Here is a 26,963-nt window from a genome sequence, read left to right on the forward strand (position 1 = left end):
TCAGATTCTCAATTGAGAGAAAGAAATCGAGAGGCTATAGTTTTCTCCCATGTCATGATTGTGAAGCTCCATGAGAGCATGAATTCCTTCTTCCACAGAGTTCAGCTGGACAAGAGCCATCCTGTAGTCATTCCTGAAGTACAATAAAAAGCTTTATTAATCCTAACCAAATTTTCATTGCACTAGCCAACACAGAAAAGTGACACAAGTATTTTTTAAGCCACATCACACATACTGAGCACTTGTACAACAAAAGAATCAGGACTAGTTATGCACCTGCTAAAATGAGGAGATAACAAAACTATATGAATCTTGCAGGCCAATGGCCTACAGCCATGCCATTCTTCCGTTAGACTGCACTTCAAACATAGGGTCGAAATAAGACTGGAAGACATTTAAGAAACACTTGTATTGTCCATATATATGTAGCATTATTCTAGAAGGTATGATCATGCTAAAATATTGCTGCCAAGCAATTTTAATGAATGCTAGAGCAGATTCATTGTCATCTTTTACATGCTACTTTACATATCCATAGTTTGTATTTCTTTTTAAAGTATTTACTTTTCTTAATCTTATCTTTGAGCACATACAGAATTTGTCAAATGGCTCAATATTTTGCATTTAATTATGCTAACATAGTATCCCATTAAAATTTTAATATTAGAATTATCATAAAAATTGTCATAACTAGTTTTTGCCTATATGGAATTTTGTTTATATTTATACACACATGGAATTACCCAAAAAAGCAATTAGCCATTTTCCAGAATGGAAGCTTAGTCAGCATTTTTACAAGAGAACTTACGGAAGGAATTTGAATGCTTTCACAGTATGTCCTGTCTCCTCAAAAAGTTTCTTCAGTTCATCAGCACTAACAGAAGGCCTATTTAAAAACAAAACCACACAAAACCCCCTCAACTTGTAAAAGAGCATAGATTTCTGTAATAGTATCAATTCTGCCAATTGTATCAAGTAGGATCAATTGCAAATAGTGTCAATTCAAGCCAGTTCTGGCTTCTAAATTAAATTTGAACAGCAAAAACTAATCTCCACCAACTCAAGCTGTGTCAACACTTTAACCCAAAGTTAAACAAAGTTAAGGCTTTGACACTAAGATTTAGCATCAGTGTGACACAAAAATGTTTCAGATATACTTTACTGTTTTTCATCCTCCCACAGGAGGAAATTCAGATTGCATAAAATTCACTTGAAATCTTAACTGATACCTTCAGAAATACTGCTCATCCTGTAATTACTGCAAGTATGCTTCACATATTTTCAAGTTGCTGGTTGGTTTGTTGGTTTTTCCTCAAAAAGCGATTTTAAGTATCTTTTTTTTTTCCCCCTATTTGGACAAGATTCCATAGTTTTCCCTTTTCCCTGCCTGTCCAGCAGCCAAACAAAAGAAGCCTGTAAAAATTTATGTTTGGCTGTCACTCCACACATTGTTGACAACATTCTAGATAGGAAAAAAGATTGTTTCAGTTTTAAAGAACACATTTCTTAATATATATTTTTAAACAACTTTCTCTATGTAAAAGGTCTGAATTCTTTAGAAACTGTTCTATAAAAAGTGTTAGAATGATTAAAAACTGTATCTGCATTAAATAATTACGCCAATGATTAATTTGATGTAAGTCCAGCACATTATCTCAAAAACCATCTCTTATAAATTTTTGTAAAAATTCATAACACAGGACTTCATGTGAAAACCAAAAGCATTTTCTCAAGAAAATACAAACTGTGTTAACACTCATAAAGAGGAACATTCAGTCATTTCTCTCTGCTAACAATAAATGATTCACTTTTTGTTAATAACACAGCAGAATGACACAAATTCTCGGGAAATTAAAAGGCGAAGGAAATGTAAAGCTTATGTCAGACTTGATAACTTAAGAACATAACGTGAGAAATATCTTTCCAAGACCACCACACATGTAGATACTCACAGGAGGTTGGAGAGATGCAGGGTGGCTGATGGAGGACAGATATTTAGGAAGTGCCTAGAGCCAGGCTGCTTAAAGCGATGTAAAGGACTATTGCTATAGTCCTTTGTCAGACCATGGTCTTCTTGTCCCTTACGAAGAAGCTGAACCGTCATGTATTTTGAAAAAGTAATAAAGATGGCCCTTCCATAAACCACTTGTCCATTCAAGTACTTGATAGCTAACCAATAGAAATGAATAGAAATGAAGAAAGGGGAAGAAAAAAAGGATTCTTTGATAACTAATATTGTCTTCTATATAGGGTCAGATTTCACATTCTAATTTTAAACTGCAACCTCCACATCTACCAGGTAGATAACATTATATTTAAAACAAATATAAGGATGTAATAACCTCCAGTCTAAATGCAACAAAAATACAAAACATTTTGATAAAGAGCAGTTGATTATTCTTAAATAGCTAGATATAGGATTAACTACAGGAAAATGATATGATGTTTTAATTCTAATGTTTACTAAACTGAGATTCACAGGATTTTTTTAAAACACTATAGGAGAATAATTTATTTACATGAAAGCAAACAGATCATTATCAACACATACAAGGAAAGGTTTGTATGTAGTAAAGCATCACAATGATGGATTTGTTTATACTTGTCACTGACGCATGGCAAATTCTTCATCTATATTACACTCATGCTAGTTTGAAGTATAACTGCCCTAAAAATCAGTACCTAATGCAGCCTGGACTTCATCTGCCATCTGAATCAAAGCGGTTTCTTTTTTCTTATACGTGATCTTCACACGTTGCACATCACCATACAGTCCTGGGAAATCCAGAAAAGAAATTTGTCCAGAACATTATTACAAACAGCACAAGGGCAAGTCTGTTTCTTTTGACTAACATTAGTGTTACGAGGAATAATCACTTCATTGAACAGATTGGTTAGAATACTAGTATACAGGAGAGCATTAAATTTTCTGTATTGTTTTCTGAAGCTCAGAAATGGGGGAAAAATACCATTATCTTAGTCATAAAACTGCATGTTTACGTTCAACTTTTAAACAGTGCAACTCTCTAAAGTCCTCTAAACAGAGGCATATTAAAATATTACTAGGCCAAGAAACATTGTTGTCTGCAACTAATATATGTGACAGTTCTGTACGCCCATTTTCTCTGATGCAATCTTTGTCTTCTAACTTGGCTTTCCCGTTCTTTATAGTAAATAAATTGTACCACACACTGAAATTCTTCTATCATCATAACCATTTTGACTTTCTTATACCTGTGGCCTACAACTAGTGACTCAAGTTATTGTCATTTTAAAACCAGTGCATTCTCTTGTGTGTTTTGTGGACAAGGACAGAACAACAGATCTTGCATTAACCAACATGTGTCAGACAAATAAAAAGAATGCTAACCCTGTAGTTTCTCAAGGTGTATTTGACATATCTTACCAAACAGGATGAAAAGTCCATATGGTGTGATGGCCTGTTTAAATGATAAAATGAGTATGTTATTCTTAAAGTCACATGAATGAAGACACTTATTGTATAAGTGCATGGTAAACAAAAAGAATGGAAGAGATAATGCACACTAAGACATGAACCTGTCTCTTCAAAAGCCATTCCCTGCAACAGCTACAATCTATAGCATTCTTCTTAATATATATTTGCTATCCATGTATAAAATATTTAAACAAGCTAACACTTCACCTCATGCGCTTTCATCAGTCAAGACTCAGTCTGTCGTGCTGAAGAAGTCATTAATAAAATGGTTTAATTATTTGAACTTGTTCTTTCCAAGCTAACAGATCATTCCATGAAAAATGGAAGAAATCTGCTGAACTAGAAAGAGATTTCAAGAACTCCTTTGTATTTTTTAAACAGCAGACAACACCTACAAGACTAAAACCAGTAGAATCAAAATGTGCTTGTTTTGAATCCAATTGTCCCCATCTCTGGGAACATGACATGATTATCTGATACACCTATCATTTAGCTGCTTACATATGAAACATATAAAAACTGATATTTAACTTGTGTTTCATTAGAACCTGTGAACAGAAAGCTAAATATCAAAAGAAATAATTCTTCAGGGATTTTTAATTAAAACTGTGTGTACCAAGCTCCACTTTGTTGCCTACCAAAGAAGATAATTTACAATCTAATGCAGCCAGTGGATGAGGAATTGGCTGGATGGTTGCACTCAAAGAGTTGCGGTCAATGGCTTGATGTCTAAGGGAGAGCAGTGACGAGTGGTGTTCCTCAGGGGTCAGTGTTGGAACCAGCACTGTTTAACATCTTTATCAGTGATATGGACAGTGGGACTGAGTGCACCCTCAGCAAGTTTGCCAGTGACACTAAGCTGTGTGGTGCAGTTGACACGCTGGAGGGAAGGGATGTCATCCAGACGGAACTTGACAGGCTTGAGAGGGGAGCCCATGCAAACCTCATGAAGTTCAGCAAGGCCAAGTGCAAGGTCCTGCACATGGGTTGGGGCAATCCCAAGCACAAATCCAGGCTGGGCGATGAGGGGATTGAGAGCAGCCCTGAGGAGAAGGACTTGGTGGTTCTAGTGGATGGAAAACTGCCTATGAGCCAGCAATGTGTGCTCACAGCCCAGAAAGCCAACCGTGTCCTGGGCTGCATCGAGGGAACTGTGGCCAGCAGGTCGAGGGAGGGGATTCTCCCCCTCTACTCCACTCTTGTGAGACCCCACCTGCCGTACTGCCTCCAGCTCTGAGACCCCAACATCGGAAGGACATGGCCTTGTTAGAGTGGGTCCAGAGGAGTCCACAAAGATGCTCAGGGCGCTGGAGCACCTCCACTGTGAGGACAGGCTGAGAGAGTTGGGGGTGTTCAGCCTGGAGAAGGCTCTAAGGAGCGGCCTTCCAGTGCTTAAAGGGGCTACAGGAAAGATGGGGAGGGACTCTGCATCAGGGAGTGTAGGGATAGGATAAGGGGTAATGGTTTTAAACTGAAGAAAGGTAGATTTAGATTAGATATAAAGAAGAAAATCTTCCCTGTGAGGGTGGTGAGGCCCTGGCACAGGTTCCCCAGAGAAGCTGTGGCTGCCCCCTCCCTGGCAGTGTTCAAGGCCAGGCTGGACGGGGCTCTGAGCAACCTGGGCTGGTGGAAGGTGTCCCTGCCCATGGCAGGGGGGTTGGAACTAGATCCAACCCAAACCATTCTATGATTGTATGATTCTGTGAAATTTTATAAACCTAAGGCAAAGATTTTGCTAGTAATGAGTACTAAAAATACCTGGGTATCAGAAGCACTAGTCACACTCTCCAGCCCTATTCCTTCACAACTCACTTTTGAAATGCTTACCAAACATATCTAAATTATTTAAAAACAGAAGATACTGCAGCTCAAGTATAAGCCCATAGCATTATTTTCAAATGCTGATGATAAAAAGAACAATTACTATAATTTTTAAATGCTTCTAGAGATTATCCTTCTGGCCCAAGTATTTTAATTCAGCACAGAGTTTATTCAATGAAGTTTCTTAACCAAACGAGACTTCAGTATTGCTACTAAGCATGTTTTTAGGGGACAGGAGGAAATACAAATTGAAATAAGGGAAGCCAGATTTTCCATACACAGAAAAAGAAGTGACAGGGCTCAGACAACCATTGCTGAAGAACAAGTGTTACAAAGTCACCAAGAAATGTATTTACCACAATTTATATTTCCAACAATTAATCTTGTTGTACGTTCTTATTTTTTACCTTTAAGAATTTGAGCATTAACACATTTATGCTGTATCAAGCGTTGCAGCACAAAGTTCTACATGACAACTTCTTTGATATAATTAGTATTAAGTAAAGCAGCAATGTGCTAAAACCAGCTTTGACATATCCTTCATATGATTATTCTTAAAACACACTCATTTAAGACTCAGAGAATCATCTCGAATAATCAGATGCAGAAAGTACATGCACAGCAATCATCAGAAATTAATGGATGAGACATACCGACAAATAAAAAAAATGACTTGTTTTACAGTCCTAATCTGCAGCTGTTTCTTTTGATGCTTACTGGGGATTTCAGCTATTAGTACAAAAACAGAATCACAGCAATTACTTAAAGGAACTGATCAACACATTTTTTTGAACTGCAGTAGTATGAAAATATCTTCCATTTTGCCAATAACTCTTAATTTTATCAGTTTTATGGTTAATTGAATCTAGTGAGTAAAACAGTTTTACAGTGCTGTAATAGGACTGCTTATCAACAGTCAAGTAGAATTGTCTTTAAAGTCAGGGCCTTGGTAAAGGTTGATTTTGTTTTTGTTTTGTTTTGTTTTGTTTTTTAAATAGATTTACATTGCTTTTAATTAAGCCTAGATCAATGTGTAATATTTGAGTAATATGAGTAAGCTTATAGAACTGTCTATATGATTTCCACAATAAAAATAACTATCCAAGTTGTCCTTGGCAATTTAATTACTAACATATAAAAAAACAAATCTGTGTGGTACTATGGACAATGAACACGTGCATTTATTAAATTTTTAAAATTAATTTACAGTGATGTCAATAGCAAAGTGCACCTGTGTTCTTCCTCTAGACTAAATCCTATCTAGATCTTTCACTAGGTCTTCCTCTAACTAGGAAGATCCTATCAGTGTTTTGAAAGAGACTTGATTTCTCATGCTTTTATCTCCTTTTGTCTTCCCTACTGTTTCTCCTTGTTTTGTAAAAAATGAAAAATACTTTGGCTTCTCTATTGATAAAGTAGCACACAGAGGAGTCATATTAACAGAGATAACAATAAGATGTTTACCTCTTCAAACATTTCTCACATCTGATCTTAGATTCTTCCCTAATTACCAGCTACCCACCTAACACCAGTTTCCTGAAGCAAATTATGTTAGGAAGATTTTCAACAATATCACAAACTATCTCAGACAAGAATAGATCTATCCTGTTTTTGTACCTTCAGCTAATGTCAGTTTACAAGGAGGATTCTGGCAGCTGGGACTAATTGATACTTGTAGCCCTTCCACCCATCATACTTACTTCAGGGTTGAGGTTGTTGACTAGTAAAACAGAAGTTCTTAAAACATCAGTACCACCAGGAATAGTCACCTGTCCAGACATTGGAGATGTGATGACTGCATTTAGAAGACAAAAGCAGGTTATGTTTGGCAAAAACATCAATACTCAATTAAAAAATACTTCTAAGGAATTTAGTTATTTCTAGTATCTGACCAGTAAAGCAGGAAACACCTACACTCCAGAAATGAAGAAATATTCAGCTGCGCCAAAAGGGTTCATAATGGCAGCTCAAGAAAGAAGAAAAATAATTTACCACAGAAATTTATCGTGTGCTAGAAAGAAAAAGATCACTGAGTCTAGAAGACTGTTATTTCTCACTTTACAGCCAGAAAAGGGGACACTTCCTGCTTTGGCTTTGAAAGTCACTGAAGTCTGATGATTCTTAGAAAAACAGATGGAAGTTTTCTTCTTTTGCAGGTAATCTTTATGATTGCATTTAATTTCTGCACTTATTAAATTATAAACTACATCAGGATATGTTTTTTATTACAGAAAGTAATTTTACTGAATAATATGAGAAAGAATCAGAGTGACTCAGATGAACATTGTGTTCTGACTGCTATATTTGAAAATAGTTTGCTCTGAAGTCAGGGGTACTCAGATAGACCACTAGCCTCAGATGCAAACGTCACATTTTTAGAAAATAGAAACTTACCAGCACCTTGAGGAAATCCCATGGTTGGAGTTAACACAGCAGGTACTGCATATGGTGGGAAGACAGTATTTTGGCTCCCTAGAGAGAGCACACACATTAAAAGAGATTTTTTTAAACTTTAGAAAACAGAAGAGACTTCAGCAAGGAGAGTCAGCTTCCAGTGTTGGTATTCTGACATTGGCCTGTGATTACATCTTTTATAAAACATTTGGGTTAAAAACTCTAATTGAAATCCAAGATTCGATGTTTTACAAAGAATTTTCAGCTACTTTTGAAAGCAAATATTCTAATGTCCCTCTCTAAAATGAAGTCAGGGCAAAATGTAATTTGGACAAGTTTGAATAGGAAAGCATAGCATAGATTAGCATCCATTCATGTTAAGACACCTGTGGTGCAATGTTCCACAGCTTTTCTCCACACAACAGAAATGCATCCTAGGAATTTTAGGGAGAGAAATACACCCAAAGACATTTTGCAATGATGAGATACAACTACTTCCTATATGTTTCTAAAGCCAGTATAGGATAAATAATAAAAACTACAGTGAATATGAGGTTCTGAATTTTACTGTCTATTGAGATATAGAAGTATACGTATTTTGCTTTTAAGGACATGTACTTTCCCAGCTTGTATTACTTCATAAATAACCGGTGGTTTTTTGTGGTTCTCCTGGTGATCACAGCCCTAACACAGATTTGGAATATCAACATAAGAGCCTCAAAGATAGCTCAGTGATTTTCACATTAGTATGTGGAGTTAAGCGCTACCTGGGGCAATAAACTTGTCTTCTAAGACACTGTTAGATACAAGCTTGAGTTGTGGATTCTTTCATGTTAGCATACTACATTTTTTTAGATATGGTATGCATAGTCAGCCAATACACCTTGCAAGCCTGGCAATGTGTCTGTTTTACTACTCAAACCTCCACCATTGACTAAAATAGCTACATTCACTGACAGATGGTTATTGACAGGGTTGATGCAATACTGTAAGTATCCGTTATGAATTACAAAAACAACAAATAGACACCATAGACAGAGTATTCATGAATACTGCATCATATTACACCTCCTCTTATCTGTAGCAACAAAGTGTCTTTCACACAAACTGAATACATTTATCACCAAAGCAAGTCATTGTGTTCTCGAAATATACACACTGGTGCATTATAGTGACAAGTTCTGGCAATATAGATATTAATAACTTATTCACAATCCAAGAATGATAGTGGGAACTTTAATGAAGAAATGGATAAAGCACTTTTATTCTGCCAAATAAGACCTGCATGTTGCACACTAATACCAAACTCAGGCATGTAAAAATTGTCACACAGAGCTAATGCAGAAAGAACTGGAATTCTTTGTTGTATTTATTTATGTGTAAAATAATTCACTTTGTGACCAGCAGCTAGATTTCAAAAGCAAGCTAATTCATGCATCTCTGCTTATAGTCACTGGGTGAGGGAACTCTTAAAATGCAAAACATTCACAAAATCTGCTTGTTTATAGTGCAGCATGTTTTCCACAAAAAAAAAAAAAAAAAAAACACCACAAAAGAAAAAGGGGGAGAGAGAAAAAAAAAAAACCCAACCGACATTTCAAGAGCAGTTCAACTTTGCTATTAAGATAATTTCAAGTCTATAGAATAACCAGATATATCATTCTATATATCTATATATTTAATAGATATCTGTGTTATCTTACAGTTCTCCATCAAAACTACATCCATTAGTAATAACATAAGAAGTGTAAGTGCTGACAAGTGTCCCACCATTCTTTTCCTCATGTCATGCAACTGAGGGCTGCAAACATGCCTATGGCAACATATGTACGTTTTTACCACTAACAGAAAGTCTAGAAGCATGCTTCTCCCAGTCTACAGCTATTTTTTTTTTAAAGAAAAAAATTTTTGCAGCTGTTTCACTGTGACTGCACTATAAACAAATTTTGCTAGACATCAGCCTCTTCTTTATACAAGCACCTCTACTGTTCTTACTTATTACAGTAAGTGTTCAGACTGAAAATGGGATTACTAGCAATAACAAGCTTGGAAGAGCAATGGGGGAGGAAATGGAGAAGCGTTAACATGTTATCCTCCAAAAGCATGTGTAAAATGTTGTCTCTACCCTACAAGCAAGTTTGTCCTTAGCTACTCTAATTGTTCTTTCCCCTTTCATTAACATTTCAAATTGTGTAAGTCTAATCAGAATGTATCAGATCTATAACAGCACATTTCCATGATGCTCTACGGCAAATCCTCAAAAAAATTTACAAAGATGGTTGTACATTATTATATAAAGGTCCAAGGCCTGTCTTTAAGGGGACTAGCAAAAACAGTCAGAGAAGGAGTACAACTCATGTTCTTGCTCTAATCTAAGCTACCAAAGCCAACTATTCAAAAAAGCATCTGCAACTATCAAAAAAAGTATCAGCCCCAGCTATTACAGAAAGCTAAAGGGAAAAAAGGGAATTCCTCTTCAGATCTTACTATAGTTCTAACCAACTGGGTGGCACTTAGATATCTATTCAACAACAGAGAGTTCTTAGCTGTATTATTGCTAATAGTTTGTCATTAAAGAGAAAGAAAAACAGCTAAAGTCACTCAAATTGCATTGAGCACTTCTGCCACACTATCAGATTAATCTGTTTGGTGATTTACATTATTCCCAAAATTGATTAAATGAGCACACCTGAATTATTTATGCCAAAAAGGCTTTTCCAGTGTGGCTTCAAGCAGACACTGTCTCCTCTATATCATAGAAGTGACTTCTAAAATTCAAGAAAATTTCTAAAATGTTATCTTTCAGAAGGTGACTACAAAACACACATGTAAGTGTAGTATTTCTAAGTTTCTTATGGTTTTGTTTGTTACAGCAGGCAGTTATCCTATATCAACAAATAAAAGCTAACACCCTTAACACTTCTTTTCAAGGAGCATTAGGCAACCAGTGTCAATTTTGGATAACTGCCATTGACCATTCTGATATAGAATATTTATTATACTACCTGTACCAATTATAACATTTCACAGCATTTTACAAATGTAGCTTTTTGACAACACTTTGAATTTGCCCAAGAGCATTCCTCATGTTATAGTTTCAGATACTCATTTATTTTGAGGACTTCCTGCTTTCCATACAAACTTTATCTAACAAACAGAAATGTACCCAAAATGTACCCTTCTATGAACCTGATATGAAACCAGAGCATAAATGCAACATAAAAAGCATAATGATCTTACTGTGTATTTATCACTAAAAGTGAAGGTTTCTTACCAGAGGCAGCAGCCTGCAGGAATAATTGGCCACCACCAGAAGGAAGGTCAAAGCGAGTGAAATCTCTACTTTTGTTATTGTTGTACTTTACTGTAAGTTTAGATAACCTGGAGAAATCAATATGCAGAATGCAGCACGCAGCATAGATACTTCGGCCATCCATATGCTGAAGAAAAATGATTACATTTTCAGAGAAGAAACACATACTGTCAGCCACCACTCTAAGTTTATTTTCACCACACAATTGTATCCGAACAGAAATTAATCTTCTGTTTATAAGGTGCTCCTTTTAAACAACAAGAATTATACTGCCACTATCCTTATCTAAACATCCTGTATAGAGTACTACTGTAGTCCACTAATTAGTAAGTATGATGTTGCCTTGTGCCAATGCACAAAACATTGCTTTAAACATGATTTTGTTTCTAGCTGTGCTTCTAATCTTGTCTCACACTCAACAGACAATATCAGATGCTAGTAGTGAAACTAATTTGGAGATTTTTATTGTCTAGAACTATCCCTTATATAAGCTGGCAAAGGGTCTAGAGCACAAGTCTTATGAGGAGCAGCTGAAGGAACTGAGGTTGTTCAGCCTAGAGAAAAGGAGGCTCAGGGGAGACCTTACCACTCTCTACAACTACCTGAAAGGATTACCTACTAAATGATTCTATAAAATCCATCTTTTTTAGAGCAGCTATGCTCAGAAAGATCACTGAAGTAGTATTTTCTGGCTATACATCATAAAATAATCATGACGAAGGCAGAGAAAACACTCTAAAGGTTCTGGTTTGTTTTAAGTATTTAATATAATCTGAACTGAAATGAAAATTTCTGTGATATCTTTAATAAGGTATCATTTATTATTAATACTGATCTCTAAGAAAATATTCTAACAAACAGGCTATATAATCTGTCCTGGGTTTGGTTGGGCTAGAGTTAATTCTCTTCCTAGTAGCTGGTACAGTGCTGGTTTGGATTTAGCGTGAGAATAATGTTGATAACGCACTGATGCTTTAGTTGTTGCTAAGTAGTGCTGATCCAAAGTTAAAGACTTTTCAGTTTCCCATGCTCTGCCAGCAAGCAGGTCCACAAGAAGCTGGGAGGCAGCATGGCCAGGACAGCTGACCCGAACTAGCCAAAGGGCTATTCCGTACCACAGAACGTCATGCTCAGCATATAAACTGGGGGGAGTTGGCTGGGAGGGGTTGATCGCTGCTCAGGCATCGGTCAGCGGGTGGTGAGAAATTGCACTGTGCACTACTTGTCTTTTCTTGGGGTTTATTTTCTCTCTGTTTTATTATATGCCTTTTCACTACCATAATTATGATGATATTTTATTTAGTTATTAAACCCTTCTAATTTCAACCTGCAAGTTTTACTTTTTTTTCAGTTCTCCTTCCCACCCCACTAGGAGGGGGGAAGAGTGAGTGAGCAGCTGTGTGGTGCTTGGTTGCTGGCCAGGGTTAAACCACAATAAATCCCAACTACCTTTACTACTTTCCAATATATACTTAATCAGAGAATCATCTAGGTTGGAAAGGACCTTGAAGATCATCTAGTCCAAGCATTGACCTAACACTGACAGTTCTCAACTACACCAGATCCGTAAGTGTTATTAATCCCTAAGTGAATTACTTACTGGACTAAAGTGCAAGTAGGGATAGATAAATATTCTATTCTCAGCTTCAGAATGAAAGACACAGAATAACCTTCAATACCAAAAGTGGGATAAAAGTTCTATTCACTCTAGTATTTCAATAATATTTTGAAAAAAATGAGTGCTAAATACCACTTAATACTTAGCAAAATCTATTCCTCTATATACCTTCCATGGGAACTTTCAAACTGATTTTATTTATTTACTAATATTGAAGTGACGACATAGGTTAAAGAGAAATACAAAGTGTATCGGATTTAGTTTCAAGTAAATGTATTTTATTTTCTGTCTTTATTTTTCACTTCACAGTTCAAGTATTATAACCTGATGATTTGTAACACCACTGTTTCTTCTGCAAAAATCTTTGAGGTCTCAGCTCTCAGTATTTAATTTTCAAACTATTCCTCACTAAGGAAATTAACAGTATTTTCTAGAAATGAAAAAAAATGTACCTGTTTGTGTGGTGGGGTTTTTGGTAGCAGGGGAGGGGGTTACAGCAGTGGCCGCTGTGAGAAGCTTCTCGAAGTTCCCCCAGCTCCGAGTCAGACCCACGTCTGTCCAAGGCCCAGCCAATTAGCGATGGTGGCTGTGCCTCTGTGATAACGTATTTAAGAAGGGAAGTATGGGGGGGGGGGGGGGAAACTTTGAAGAATTACAAGAAGCACACCTATGCAAACACCAAGGTCAGTGAAAAGAAGGAGAAGGAAGCGGGAGAGGTGTGCTGGAGCAGGGATACTGCCCTGTATCCTGCAGGGAGAGGGCAGGGCCGCTCCCCTGCACTATGGAGGTCACCGGGGAAGCAGAGATGCATCTGCGACCTGTGGAGGACCCATGCCGGAGCAGGCGGCTGTACCCAAAGAAAATCAGGACTGTGTGGGAGGAAGCAGCCCCCATTGTTATAGTTCAGGGCTGGGAGGACTGAAACACGTGGGGGTGACACACCCTGGAGCATTTCGATCAGAATACATCCCGTGTGGAGGACTCATGATGGAGAAAGGTTGTGGAGGACTGTCTCCCGTGAGAGGGGTGCCAGTGGAGCAGGGGGAAGAATGCAGAGGAGAGCTTCAGCCCCGCCAGGGAGGAACAAGCAATAAACTGACTGCACCCCCATCCCCTGAGCCACTGGGAAAGGAGGTTGAGATATCAGGAACAAAGCTGGGCCTATCTATCCTACTTTATTTTTATACTCCTATCATACTCTATTTTTAATTGGCAAAAAATTAAATCAATCCTCGTTAAGCTAAGTCTGTCGCCTGTAACAGTAATTGGTGAGCAATCTCCCTGTCCTTATCTTGACCCACAAGCTTTTTCATTTTATTTTCTTCCCTTGTCCTGCTCAGGAAGGGGAGTGGGAGCAGCTTGGTGGGTGTCTGGCAGCCAGCCAAGGTTAAGCCACCACAGAAAACACACTTAAAGAAGGTGAGCTTTTCTTCATTACTGAGAATGTGTGTTTTAAAAAACAGTACAGCTCATCTGAAATTAAGAAGTTTAAGGTGAAAACAGTGATTACTGTAAAATTCTCACCAAAATTCAAACAACTAAAATATCTGGCATCCATCTAATCTCTGGGCATTTAACTACACTACTCAGTATTGATCCTCATGGAAAATATTCCATTTAGTTTGAAAGGCAAGAGTCTTTGATCAACTACAGTTACCATCACTGATCACTACTGACAGCTCTGATTTTTGTTTTGATAGACTCATACAGGTATTGGGGTGTGTGCTATAAATTTATGTCTGCAGTTGATGATCGAGTGCTATCCTCTTAACAAATGAAGGATGTCAAAGTTGTTCATGTGCAAAAAGAGTGTTAGAATGATGAGAAGTCATAAAAGTTAATGACCAAGCTGTCCCTAATGTTTCCCATTTACCTGGGAGGAAAAAAAACATTTTAAGAAAATATCAAGCTGAATACTCTATACTTACAACTTTGGCAAAATATGCATTCCTTGGGTCATCATACTCAATCAGAGCTTGAAATTTATTGTTCTTAATGAACATTATAATCTTCAAGACAAATCCAAATTTAGAAAAAATCTAAAAAGGAAAAAACATTGACATTCAGAAACAATGAATAATTCATGAACACTAAAAACTAGTATTTAATACTTCACATAGATTTCTGAAAATTGATTTCTTTTGTAAGAGCTGAACAGTGAACTCAGAATTTTGTTTCAGTTTAAAAAAATAATTAAAAGAGGCTACAAAAGATGGGGAAGAAGGATAAAATTTTCTTGAAGATTGAGCAATGCGTGTTCAACTAACAGCAGGGGAGGCTAGCCCAAACAGGCATTTGTCCAATGTCTGCAGAGAAATTGTGGATAATCAAAGCTGTTGTTTGATAAATGGACTTTCACAAGTCAGTTGAGATGGGAACTGCAAACTGCCTTTCAAGGTATCCACCTTTACAATCTGTATTTCAATCAAATTCTGCAAGTTTGGTGACCAAAAATACACCTTAAATAGTTGATGTGACTACAAATTAATTACAAAGATCCACTGTCCAAACTAGAAGACAGAGGAAAAAAGCAAGACAAAGACCTAGTTAAATATATATATGCTCAAAATGAGACTGTGTACTACATGAAGGTGTCTATACAAAAGGAAAGCCACAAAAAATGAGGACAAAAGTATAGCTAGAACATATATGCAAGTGCAGAAAAACTATGTCCAAATTAACAGTGGAAGAGGAAAGATGAGTTTGGGAAGTACTAACAGTTTCAGAACAAATTGTTAGAACTGATGCAAAGTCAGGAAAGCAGAACTTCCCAGACAAGTATTAAGCCTGGAATGGAAAGAAAGGCCAGAGAAAAGGACAAGCATCTCTTGCCAGACTATTAGGCCTAGAATCATGAATACAAGAGACACTGTCCTAACCCTTTGTGCCCACTTTTCAGTCTCTCAGAAACAAGCTTTGTAAGCTGCAGTCATTGTTTTGTGGTAGAAGACAGAAGTCTTTTTCACAGCAATTTAAAATTAGCTATTGAGTTCCTGTTCATAAAGCACTTCCTCTTAAAAAAGGCCTAAATACAGCTTCTGAACATAGGCTTTTCCATGTTTATCTGCATGAAATTCAGTGTATTCCTGTTAGGTTTAAAATCTAAAACCCGCTGTATACATCAATTTTGTTTCTGCGAAAGTAACTGAATATTCTGTTTCTTCGAATAAATATTTTAAGGTGAATTATGGTAGAAAAATTGTTAGTTTCTTGATAAACAGTTGTAACTTACAAAATTCAATCGAAGTTTTCGATGATAGCTTGCCTACTAGTGTTCCATATGATACTATAGTTATCAGTGAAACTTCCTTTCCATTAACCTTACCACGCTTACAAAGTAATGTTACATCGTAGACGTTAGGCACAAAGTGCTGCTTTATTTAGAGGAGGCCGTCCCCTGTTAAAAACTGCAAATATATTCCCTTCTCAAAAACTGCTTAATTTTCTAGACCTATGGCAAAAGTAGTTGAGCGAGGGTCATTGGCAATTCAATGATGGAAAATACAGTTCTGCTGCACTGAAATAAGCATGTATTAAAGTAAATTAACATGAATCTCCTTTGCCGCTGCCTGCTTAGTAAAAAAAGCAAAACTTTTTTTTTTAAAAAAAGTTAATGGATTGACAATGTTAACCTTGGAACAGATTTTAACTTTTTTTTTTTTTATTTTTAGCAATACTCATTACCTGATACAGCATGTCTATAGTGACAGTGTAGAAGAGCTTTTCAATTATGATTCGAAGAACAGAAGTGTGACTTTGAGCAAGCCCACCTACAGCACCAACATTTGTATCAGCCTGGTTTACAGACACAACATCATTCACAGTTTGCAATGCTTCTTGGACTTTCTGAAATCATGACACAGCAGAGACAACAATTAACTTACATATGTACAAATTATTCATTTCTAAACAAAGTTCTCTTACAAAGAACAGCACAAAAAATGCATTTAAAATGCAATTTTAAAAAATAACATATTCTCTGTATCTGATTGTTGATTCAAATCCCAGATTAATAGGTAAGTCACACCTCTTCCTTCCCCCTCCCCTAAAAGAAATAAGATCATACTTTTACAGGATTATGACTTTCTTTTTTAGTTAAACTGTTGGTACTTTGTAATGCCATATAGACACAGTTTTACTTTGATTCAGTAAGCTCTTGTCATTCTAGAGATTTTCCAACAAATCATTATGACAACAATATTGCAATAGACTAAAAACCAGTCAGTATACCAAAACCAATTTGCTCTGCTTTATGAGGATTTCATTCTCTTCAGAAACTAAGTTTTGCTGGGCATACGCTTAAAGGTGCATACTCTGTTCTTTTTTCTAAGACATGCTATCAATCACAAAAAAAATAAATCTTTAAATCTCACTCCTCAATCTGCCTCACTGGGACTTTGGAAGTCTCTACATTTGTTTTTGATGGGCTTTCTCAAAAAGGTCTTCAGACTACTGCTGAAAGCACTATGCTCTCACTAGTCCAAATGTAGTGCTGTGACGAAGTCACATCTCAGTAACACCATTTCATTGGAAGATGGACTAAACATGGCACACGGTAAACATGTTACCCAGTTTCAGAAACATGTAACCCTACAAAATAATCTGTACTTCAGGCTTGAGCCTAGACACTAGGTCAGTAATACAGTGTTTATCTGTTCTGCTGGGGTCTCTAAAATTTAAATAAAATTCAAATGCAAGTGCAAGAAATTTTTTTTTTAAGTAGACAATGTTTTTTTTATAGAAGGAGAAAGTAAGTTACATACACTGAGTTGAAAAGTCTGAGAAATGGATACAAGAAGACTTATTTGCAAATATTTTCCTGAGGCTGTTACATGCATCACATCCATAATCAAAAAAAAAAAATTATCTGGTTTTGCACATAACAAAGCAATCCACCAATCTCAGATGAGGAAAGAAACAAATAACATTTATCAGATTGAAAACCTGGCAAGACTTCAGTAACTTTTGTGTCAGCACAAATTGAAAATAAGCACTGATTTTTGCCCTAATCACTAGTTGCAACATTCTTATAGAAAACAAAATCATGATACACACATTGTATTACATAATTTCTATATCTAAGTGGGAGGTAATTGCGATTCCTCCAGGATCCAAAAATCTAAACAGAATTTAACTACAATATAATGGCTTGTATACTTTGATCTTACGTAAAGAGTATTTCCTTGTTTAGAGATTAGGATTTAATTCAGTCATCTGCAATGCTCAGATCATATTCTTAAGAAATCAATTTTCAGTATTTCAAAAAGACAAGGAAGAAATTAATTCTGGTGTTCGGTGTGAATATACATATAAAACTGATGTTTTATCAGTTAAAACATCTGTATTTTCCATATTTATCCATATTTTTCTAAGATAACAGTATTAAGAATAAACTTGAACAACTTCAATATGATTATTTGCTATTCCTGAGTCTGCAAGGCCTTGGAACAGTGCCAACAACACACATCTTGCAACAGCAGGTTACAAGACCCCTCACAAAAGCACCCATATCTGATAAAGTAAAAAGCTTCAAAATAGCTGCTTTTGGGGCAGAAAGTAGTTCATCATGTATCAGCTGGGTTTGGTCTTCCAAATGTTCTTCAGATAGCATCTACAGACCCATGATTAACAATTAACTTTAAGAAAAGTTAATTTTTTAACTTCTAACTGTTAACTCAGTAAACATACCTGAAGCGGTATGTTTTTGTAGCTTTTCTGCTATCATGTTATAGACACAGTTAATAGGGGGAAAAATTGAGGAGTAAGTATTCAGAGAAATTATTTACTGGAGAAGACATTTTTTTCATATTCTGAAGCTATTGAAAGCTGTTACCTAATATTAAAGCCTTGGAATGGCAAGAGTTCTTTCAAAACATTATAAGCAAATATTTCTAAGTAGTGTAGAAAGTACTAGCAGCATCATCTACAGCAGGCTGCTTAGGACTGCTTCCAATCAAGTTTTTAAATGCAGCTGAGGATGGAGACTCCACAACCTCTCAGACAACCCACTTCAATGTTTGACCACACTCACAGTAAAAAAAGCTTTTTCTTAAGTTTAAGTGGAGTTTTCTGTACGTGAATTTATGCCCATTGCCCCTTGTCCTATCACAGGGCACCACTGAAGAGTCTTGTCTCCACCTTCATTACTCTTCCCAAGCCTTCTCTTCTTCATGCTGAACAGTCCCAGCTCTCTCTGGCCCTTCTTGTATGACAGATGGTCCAGTTCCTTAACCATTCTCATAGACTTTTGCTTCTTTTGCTCCACTATGTCCGTGTCTCTCCTATACTGAGGAGCCCAGGACTGGACACAGCATCCTAGATATATCTCATCAGTGTTGATTAGAGAGGAAGATCACATCCCTCAATCTGCTAGCAACACTCTGCCTTCCTCAGCAGCCCAGGAGGCTGTTGGCCTTTGCTGCAAGGGCATGTGTGTTGTTCACCAGGACCCCCAGGTCCTTCTCTGCCAAGCTGCTTTCCAGATGGTTGGTCCCACTGTACAACGGTACCTGGGGTTACACCTCCTCAGGTGCAGGAGTTGGCATTACCTTTTATTGAACTTATGAGGTTCCTCCTGTCAGTTCCTTTCTCCAGCTTTTCAAGGTCCCTCTGAATGGCAGAACAACTATCTGGGCTGTCAACTGCTCCTCCCAGATCTGCATTGTCAACAAACTTGCTAAAGACATTCTCCATCCCATCATGCAGGACATTAATGGAGATGTTAAATGGTATTGGACAGAGTATCAACCCCTAGGGTTCTCCAATAGCAACTGGCCCCCAGCTGGACCTCACACCACTGGTCACAATCATTTTTACATTTCACTTCACAGTCTACGTATCCAGACTGTTTTTAATGTTTGTCTGTTGGGATGTTATGGGAAACAATGTCAGAAGTGTTACCAAAGTCAAGATAAACAACGTGATATGCTCTCCTCTCATCCACCAAATCAGTCATCTCACTGTAAAATGCTATCACATTGGTGAGTCATTAGTTCCTTTTCACAAGCCCATGCTGACTTTTCCCAATCATCTTTTCATCCTTAGAATGCTCGGAAATGGTTTCCAGGATTAGTTGCTCCATTACCTTCTCAGGGACTGAGGTAAGGCTGATCAGCCAGTGGTTCCCTCGATCTTCTTTCTTGCCCTTCTTTAAGACAGGAGAGAGATTTGCTTTCTCCTAGTCCTCAGGAACCTCCTCTAATGCCATGACCTTCCCAAGATTGTAAGAGTAGCCTTGCAATGATCAGCCAGCTCCCTCAGCACTTACAAGTGCATCTCATTAGGGACACTTTTGTTTATCCAGTTTATTTAAGTGTTCCCTAATGAAATTCTTTTCTATTTTCTTCATCAAGACTTTCCCACTGTTCTCAGTTCCTTGATATTCCCATGGGAAAGTTTTAAACATTAAAGACTGAGGAGGAGGCATCCGGTACCTCAGCCTTTTCCATGTCCTCTGTCACAAGGGGCCCCTGCCCCATTCAGCAGCAGGCCCACATACTCCCTAAACCTTTCTTCTGTTGTTGATACATTCTGAGGAAACTTTCTTGTTCCTGTTCATGCCCCTCACCAGAGCCAAGTCCACGTGGTCTTTGACTTTCCTAACCACATCCTTCCGTGTTCAGATAACACTCTATATTCCTTCTGGTTCACCTGACCATGATTCTATCTTTTCTATGCCTCTCTTTTTGTGTCTGAGTACAGTCAGGAGCTCCTTGCTCATCTAAGCAGTCCTCCTGACACCTTCACTTGATTTCCTGCTCATCAGGATGAACCATTCTTGAGCTGGAGCTCCTCCACAGTATTTTTACAGATATTGAGAAGTCCCTGTCTAAAAGAAGTTATGCTGAGATAATGACAGAAATAATAGCTATCAGAATTTAGCTGTTGGTGTAGTGGAAAGTAATCTGGTTTTTTTACTAATATTCTGGTTTAACCCTAGTAGGCAGCTAAATGGTCACTTACCTCCAGCAGGACGGGGGAGAGAATCAGAAGGGTAAAACTCATGGGCTGAGATACAGACAGTTTAATAGGTAAAGCCAAAGCTGCACATGCAACCAAGGCGAAATAACCAATTCCTTTACTACTTCCTATCAGCAGGCAGGTGTTCGTCCAGTTTCAGGAAAGTAGGCCTTCATCACATATAACAGTTATTTGGTAAGAAAAAAGCTGTAACTCTAAATGTGCCACCTTCCTCCTTTTTCCTCCAGCTTTCACTGCAGAGCACAATCTCATATGGGGTGGGATATACCTTTGCTCAGTTGGGGTCAGCTGTCCCAGCTGTGTCCCCTCACAGCTTCTTGTGTGTTCACATTGGCAGGGCAGTGTGAAAAGCAGAAAATGCCTTGACAGTATGTAAGCATAAGAAGCTACTATGAAGAAAATAAACTCTATCCTAGCCAAAATGAGTACACAACTTGTGCAAGTCTATTCTGTTAAATGGAAATATTGTACTTACAATCTGACTAGGAAGATGCTCAGTCTTAAATTCTCTGTAATGGGAAAACTGAATAATAATAGGATAACTGCGGAGATGAGGTACAACATGACCATAATAGTTCACCATATTAACAGCAGCTTCTTCCGAATCCAATTCCAAAAGTGCCTGCAACAAATACGTAACAATTTTCAGTGTTGTTTTATTTTCAAGAGAGAAGAAAGCATTGAAGCACCATTTTATTCCCAATTCAACTCTCACTAGAAAATACATATGAAAGTACAGCACTGATCTGCTCAGCATTAAAATGTATTTGTGGGTGTGTGTTTATCGGGATATTCAATTTGTGGGTTTTCTTAAAAGGTTTTACATTGTGAAGCTGAATAACTCATTAAAGAAGAGATGGAATAAGTATGACATATGGGAAGCAATGTCGCTAGATATACCTCATTGCTAATCATAGATTCCTGAATCCAAGCAGTATTACCTAGGTAAACGATACACAGTGATTGAAAAACTAGGAACAGAACACTAAATATCTAAGAGTTTGTGCAAAGCATTTGACACTGTCCTGCATGACATCCTTGTCTCTAATTTAGAGAGACATAGATTTGATGGATGGACCACTCAGTGGATAAGGAATTGGCTGGATGGTCACACTCAAAGAGTTGTGGTCAACGGCTCCATGTCCAAGTGGAGAGCAGTGACGAGTGGTGTTCAGCAGGGGTCAGTGTTGGGACCAGCGCTGTTTAACATCTTTATCAGTGACATGGATAGTGGGATTGAGTGTACCTTCAGCAAGTTTGCTGACAACACTAAACTGTGTGTGTGGTGTGGTTGACAAGCTGGAGGGAAGGGATGTGCCATCCAGAGGGACCTGGACAGGCTGGAGAGGTGGGCCTGTGCAAACCTCATGAAGTTCAGCAAGGCCAAGTGCAAGGTCCTGCACATGGGTCGGGCCAATTCCAAGCACAGACACAGGCTGGGCGATGAGTGGATTGAGAGCAGTCCTGCAGAGAAGGACTTGGGGATAGTAGTGGATGGAAAACTGACTATGAGCCAGCGATTTGTTCTCACAGCCTAGAAAGCCAACTGTGTCCTGGGCTTCATCAAAAGAACTGCTGCCCCCTCTACTCTGCTCTCATGAGCCCCCATCTGCAGTGCTGTGTCCAACTCTGGGGCCCCCAACATAAAAACACGGTCCTGTTGGAGCAAGTCCAGAGAAGGATCACAAAGATGCTCAGGGTGCTGGATCACCTCCCCTGTGAAGACAGGCTGAGAGAGTTGGGGTTGTTCAGCCTGGAGAAGAGAAGGCTCCAGGGAGACCCTTGAGTGGCCTTCCAGTGCTTAAAGGGGGCTACAGGAAAGATGGGGAGGAACTCTGCATCAGGGAGTGTAGGGATAGGATGAGGGGTAACAGTTTTAAACTGAACGAGGGTAGATTTAGATTAGATATAAGGAGGAAATTCATTACTGTGAGAGCGGTGAGACACTGGCACAGGCTGCCCAGAGGGGCTGTGTCTGCCCCCTCCCTGGCAGTGTTCAAGGCCAGGCTGGACAGGGCTCTGAGCAACCTGGGCTGGTGGAAGGTGTCCCTGCCCATGGCAGGGGGTTGGAACTAGATGATTTTTAATGTCCCTTCCAGCCCCAAACATTCTGTGATTATATTAACCTAGCTCAGTACTCTAGACAATTTTTAAATAAATGTCTATTATTTTTAGGATTTTAATTTTTATTCATGATGTGAACTACCATGCCTTATCTAAAAGGATTTAAAAAACCCTAAATAATTTATTTCACTTTAAAGGGTTAACATGCAGGCTGTTGATCTAATCAGGCAGGTTATTTCAAGACATATGTTGACATCAGTAGTGACAATGTAGTTGTTTACCATCTAGATATTCTTACATAAGGTAGATTTAGTGTTCAGCAATATTATTAAAAAGTTACTAGATTATTTAATCCAGAAGTATATTAAAAACTTAAAATAAATATCAAGACATCTCTTCACATTTGAAAATATGAAAATACTGAGGTATCAATGAAATATTTACACACTGTTGCAAGCATTTCATTCAAATCCAACACCAAAAGGGTCATAATATGAACCACACCAACAGCCTTGCTCTTACAATTGAATTATTGAAAATTACATACCTGATTTCTTCCTTTTAGCATCAAGATATTTGTTACTTTACCGAAAGGGAGGCCTAATGAAGTGATTTCTGCTTCTGTAGCATCAACTGGAACTTGATAAAGATGAAGGACACGCGAAGGGGGTCTGTCTCCTTCAAATTTCTTCTTTTCTTCCCCATTATCTGAAATATTTTAGGGAGATGGATGGACAAGCAAACAAGACAAACTTATTGCACAGTATAAATACCAAAACCTAAAAGAGATAAACTGTTCACTGACATTGACTTAGTTATTTGAATCCTAGGAAAGGACAGTTCACATATCACCAAAGGACATTTTAAAACCCTTCAGCTGTTTCAAATCTCCTTTGCAAGGGGAGCATGGGGTGTGTTTTTTTGCTTTAGTTTGGGTTGGTTGGTTTGTTTATTTCCTTGGGGTTTTGTTTGTTTGTGTTTTTTTAAGTTTTACAGACAGAGGCCAATAACTTCTCCCAGCTGCCCATGTAACATTTACTAAATGTTAATTACATAGAAGAAGGACAAGTAGTAATTGGGAGGTAATATGTCCATTTTTTATTACTAACTTATCTTCCTGCATGATATGTTTCTCAGATTCTGTTGCTACCTCAAATAAGTTCTTTAATTTTATTAATGAAAGCCTGTTGTCCCACATGATTGTAAATTTTTAAAAGTCCTCATAAAAGATAGAAAGCAGTGAGGCACAAGATCCCTACAGATTCTAAATTTTTCCACTTTGTCAAACTGCCTTTTTGGGTTTTTTAACATATGGCTGTTTGAATCCTGTAAACAGGAAAGTGACAAATGATTACATTTCAAGAAGATGGCTCTGAGTCTTTGAGAGCACTTTTAAGCAGAACATCATACCTGGAACAGGCATATTTTTATAGAAGTTATCACAATGAAGTATAACTTAAAGTACTAAAATTCATTAGCCAAGCCACAGATCCCAGTAAGAGATTCTCCTAAAGCAAGCTACAGAGGTTTATGAGACTTTTTGAAAAAAATATCCTAAACTGAGAGGAAAGAGAGCATATTTGATAGAAATTGTGTTGAAGTTTAACTTAAGTTATGAAGTTTAACTTAAGGTATGCAGTTAGAGGAAGAAACAGCATTCATATTTTACTTATGTGCCACAGCCTCACTCCCACAAGAGAGATAGCTTTAACAACTTATGTGTTGCATTTGGTCTTCCAAAGATGATCACAAAAGGTTAGAAAAAATACCTGTATGAACTTAGTAAGTTATTTCAGATTTTGCTTTAGACTGAGTACAATCTAAGGCTGAGAAGTGGTTCACATAAGTCATTCTGTATAAGGATCTTCAGAGGGTTTTTTTACTAGTGTAAGACTGTAAAACTCAAAGTTAGATGATCTAAGCCCCAAACATGGCACACTCATAAGCCAAGTTAACTAATTCCCCCACCTGCAAAACAAGAAGTCTGTTATGCATTGATTTTTCCATCAAAGAGTTTTAAATAGCATCATGTGCTCTGTGCGCATTCTGAAAAATGTGAACATGTGGTACATGTGTTGGGGATGAGACTTCAAGACAAACAGAAATATATTAAATGCATATCAGTACCAAGCCACAATAGGATATATTACTCCTAAAGCCTAAAACCTCATCTTAATTTGTTAAATCTACTTTTCAGGTTCAGAGTCGACAAGATGTCCTTGAGTTTACTAAGCTTGACTAAAGAAAGCAGGAAATTAAGTCTAACAGGAATTTTGCCTTTAGTTTAAGATGTGAGACTCTCACAGAAGCAATATCTTCTGGGTTCTGCCTCATTATCAGAGATGACAATATGGAACTAAGTGGCAAGCACAGCATTTTCTCTCTACATCTTCACAGAGTTTTCAGGACAGGCATTCAGCCAAAAATGATGGTGCTTACCCGAACCATTTCAGCCTGTGTACACACAGTGTGCATCCTCTATTTCACTATCTACCCATTGGCAAGCATGTATTAGCTCTAGTTCATTTAGCTTCTGCACAGTGACCAACACCTGACATAAAAACACTAAAGTGCTTCTTTTCCTGTTGTAATTATATAAAGTTTTGTGGAACTAAATCAGCAATAAAAGCTAGCCCTTGTTCCATCCCAAGTATAAAGACCTCAGCATTTTTTTAAGCCATCCTTCTTTCTTCAGCTGTTGTTTGATATCAGTTTTGATGCCGAGTGATTTTTTTTTCTGGCATCTAAATTTCAGAATTGATTCAACAGTTCTTTAAAGCATGCCCAAGGCCATCACCTCTTCTGAATTTTATGCTCAACTGGGTGAAAGCAAAAAATGCTTTCAGACAAAGATAAGAGAAGTCTTGTGAACAAAGTGAAATTTGGGGCCTGGTGTTACAAAAGGAAGCTTGTTACAAACATGATTCATGACTGTTATGAAATATATTTCCCAAGTGAGTGGCCTCAGATCAAGAAACCCAAAACATTTTTTAGATATGTGACCCACCAGATGGAAAAAACACTGCAGGTGAAGTTGCATTAGGTAAAGATACGCATCTCAACAGAGATCATATAAACCCACACTAAAAGTATAGAGTTACCAATGAGAATTAGAGGGAGGTTTGGATTTATGAGGAGAAAAACATGCCTATCTTATTTTAAAGTTTAATATCCTGGATGCCACTATGAAGGATCAGTGGTTGCACTGATAATTAATAAAAGCCACTTGAACTCAATACAAATTTATATTCCTTTCCAGATGGTTTCTTCTCACAAAAATACCATCTACACAGACCTGAAATATATCAGCTGTTAAATTACTGAGTTGTAAGCTAATGCTGTTTCAAGCCAAGGAGAAGCCTCTGGACATCTGTGACAGTCTGATGAAACCATAGTTAATGTCTCAAACATCCAATGGGGAACTTTGGTAAAGGACAGGGTCTCTGGACATGTTGCTGTTGTGCAGGCAACAGCAGAAAGATGTGGTGAGATGAAGGGCTCCCACAGGTGGGATCGTGCTTTTCTGGGGCTGAACCTCCCTAACTTGAGCGACTCTGTAAAGATGTCACAATGCAGGCCCCAAGAAGAAAGGTCAGACAATGGTCATACTGAGGGGGATGGGGGGCAGGAATAAAACTCTTCAACAACCCCCAAGCCCACCAACCCACATCTAGAAGAATCTAAAGGTATAAACTACACATGGCCAACCTGGTCTAGTGGAAGCTGTCCCTTCCCATGGCAGGGGGGTTGGAACTAGATGACCTTTTATGGTCCCTTCCAACCCAAACCATTCTATGATTCTTAATACATGGAGTGGGGCAGAGCATAATGTGGCTGTGGCTTCACACTGAGTCATCACATTGCTCAAATAGACCCAGTTTCCTTACCTTGCATCTGTCTATTCAATTCCCCACCACCTCCCAAAAAAACATTCTGTTGAAGAACAATCTGTGCACAAATGTACTGAACCAGATCAAGAAAGATTTGTGAGGCTGTTCATGGTGCAATAGAGAATACCAAAAAAACCCACCAAACATTTACAGAGAAAACACACTGTTGAAGAACTGTGATAAAAATCTTTTTTTACATATACCTGTCAATGGAGTAGAATTGTCCATGGTAAAAGGCCTGTTAGTGACACCAGATAAAAGAAGATTGCCAGGTTCACTCTAAAAGAAATAAGACAAGATTACTAGTAAACACTGTTACAGTGAAAGAGCTTGATATAAAAGCACAACGATTTCCGTGATTCAGTCTTCCCAAGAACAACTCCTTTCTATATATATTATCTACTCTTGCTGTTAACTTATTTTTCA

At 37.8% G+C, this 26,963-nt stretch overlaps 1 protein-coding gene across 1 annotated transcript; it reads right to left on the reverse strand.

The window, feature by feature from the left end:
• Positions 1 to 26,795, reverse strand: PTBP3 (polypyrimidine tract binding protein 3). Its single transcript, XM_074931670.1, has 13 exons — positions 26,741 to 26,795; positions 23,195 to 23,355; positions 21,059 to 21,205; positions 16,288 to 16,449; positions 14,532 to 14,642; positions 10,947 to 11,112; positions 7,673 to 7,750; positions 6,979 to 7,073; positions 3,407 to 3,440; positions 2,683 to 2,775; positions 1,953 to 2,169; positions 809 to 886; positions 1 to 133 (listed from the first exon to the last, which is right to left on the reverse strand). The coding sequence occupies exons 1-13, from the start codon at positions 26,763 to 26,765 to the stop codon at positions 1 to 3; spliced, it is 1,500 nt and encodes a 499-aa protein (XP_074787771.1). The 5' UTR covers positions 26,766 to 26,795.
• Between the last annotated feature and the right edge of the window lie 168 nt (positions 26,796 to 26,963).

This window comes from Athene noctua, chromosome Z, assembly GCF_965140245.1.
Source record: "Athene noctua chromosome Z, bAthNoc1.hap1.1, whole genome shotgun sequence".
NCBI classification, from domain to species: Eukaryota; Metazoa; Chordata; class Aves; order Strigiformes; family Strigidae; genus Athene; species Athene noctua.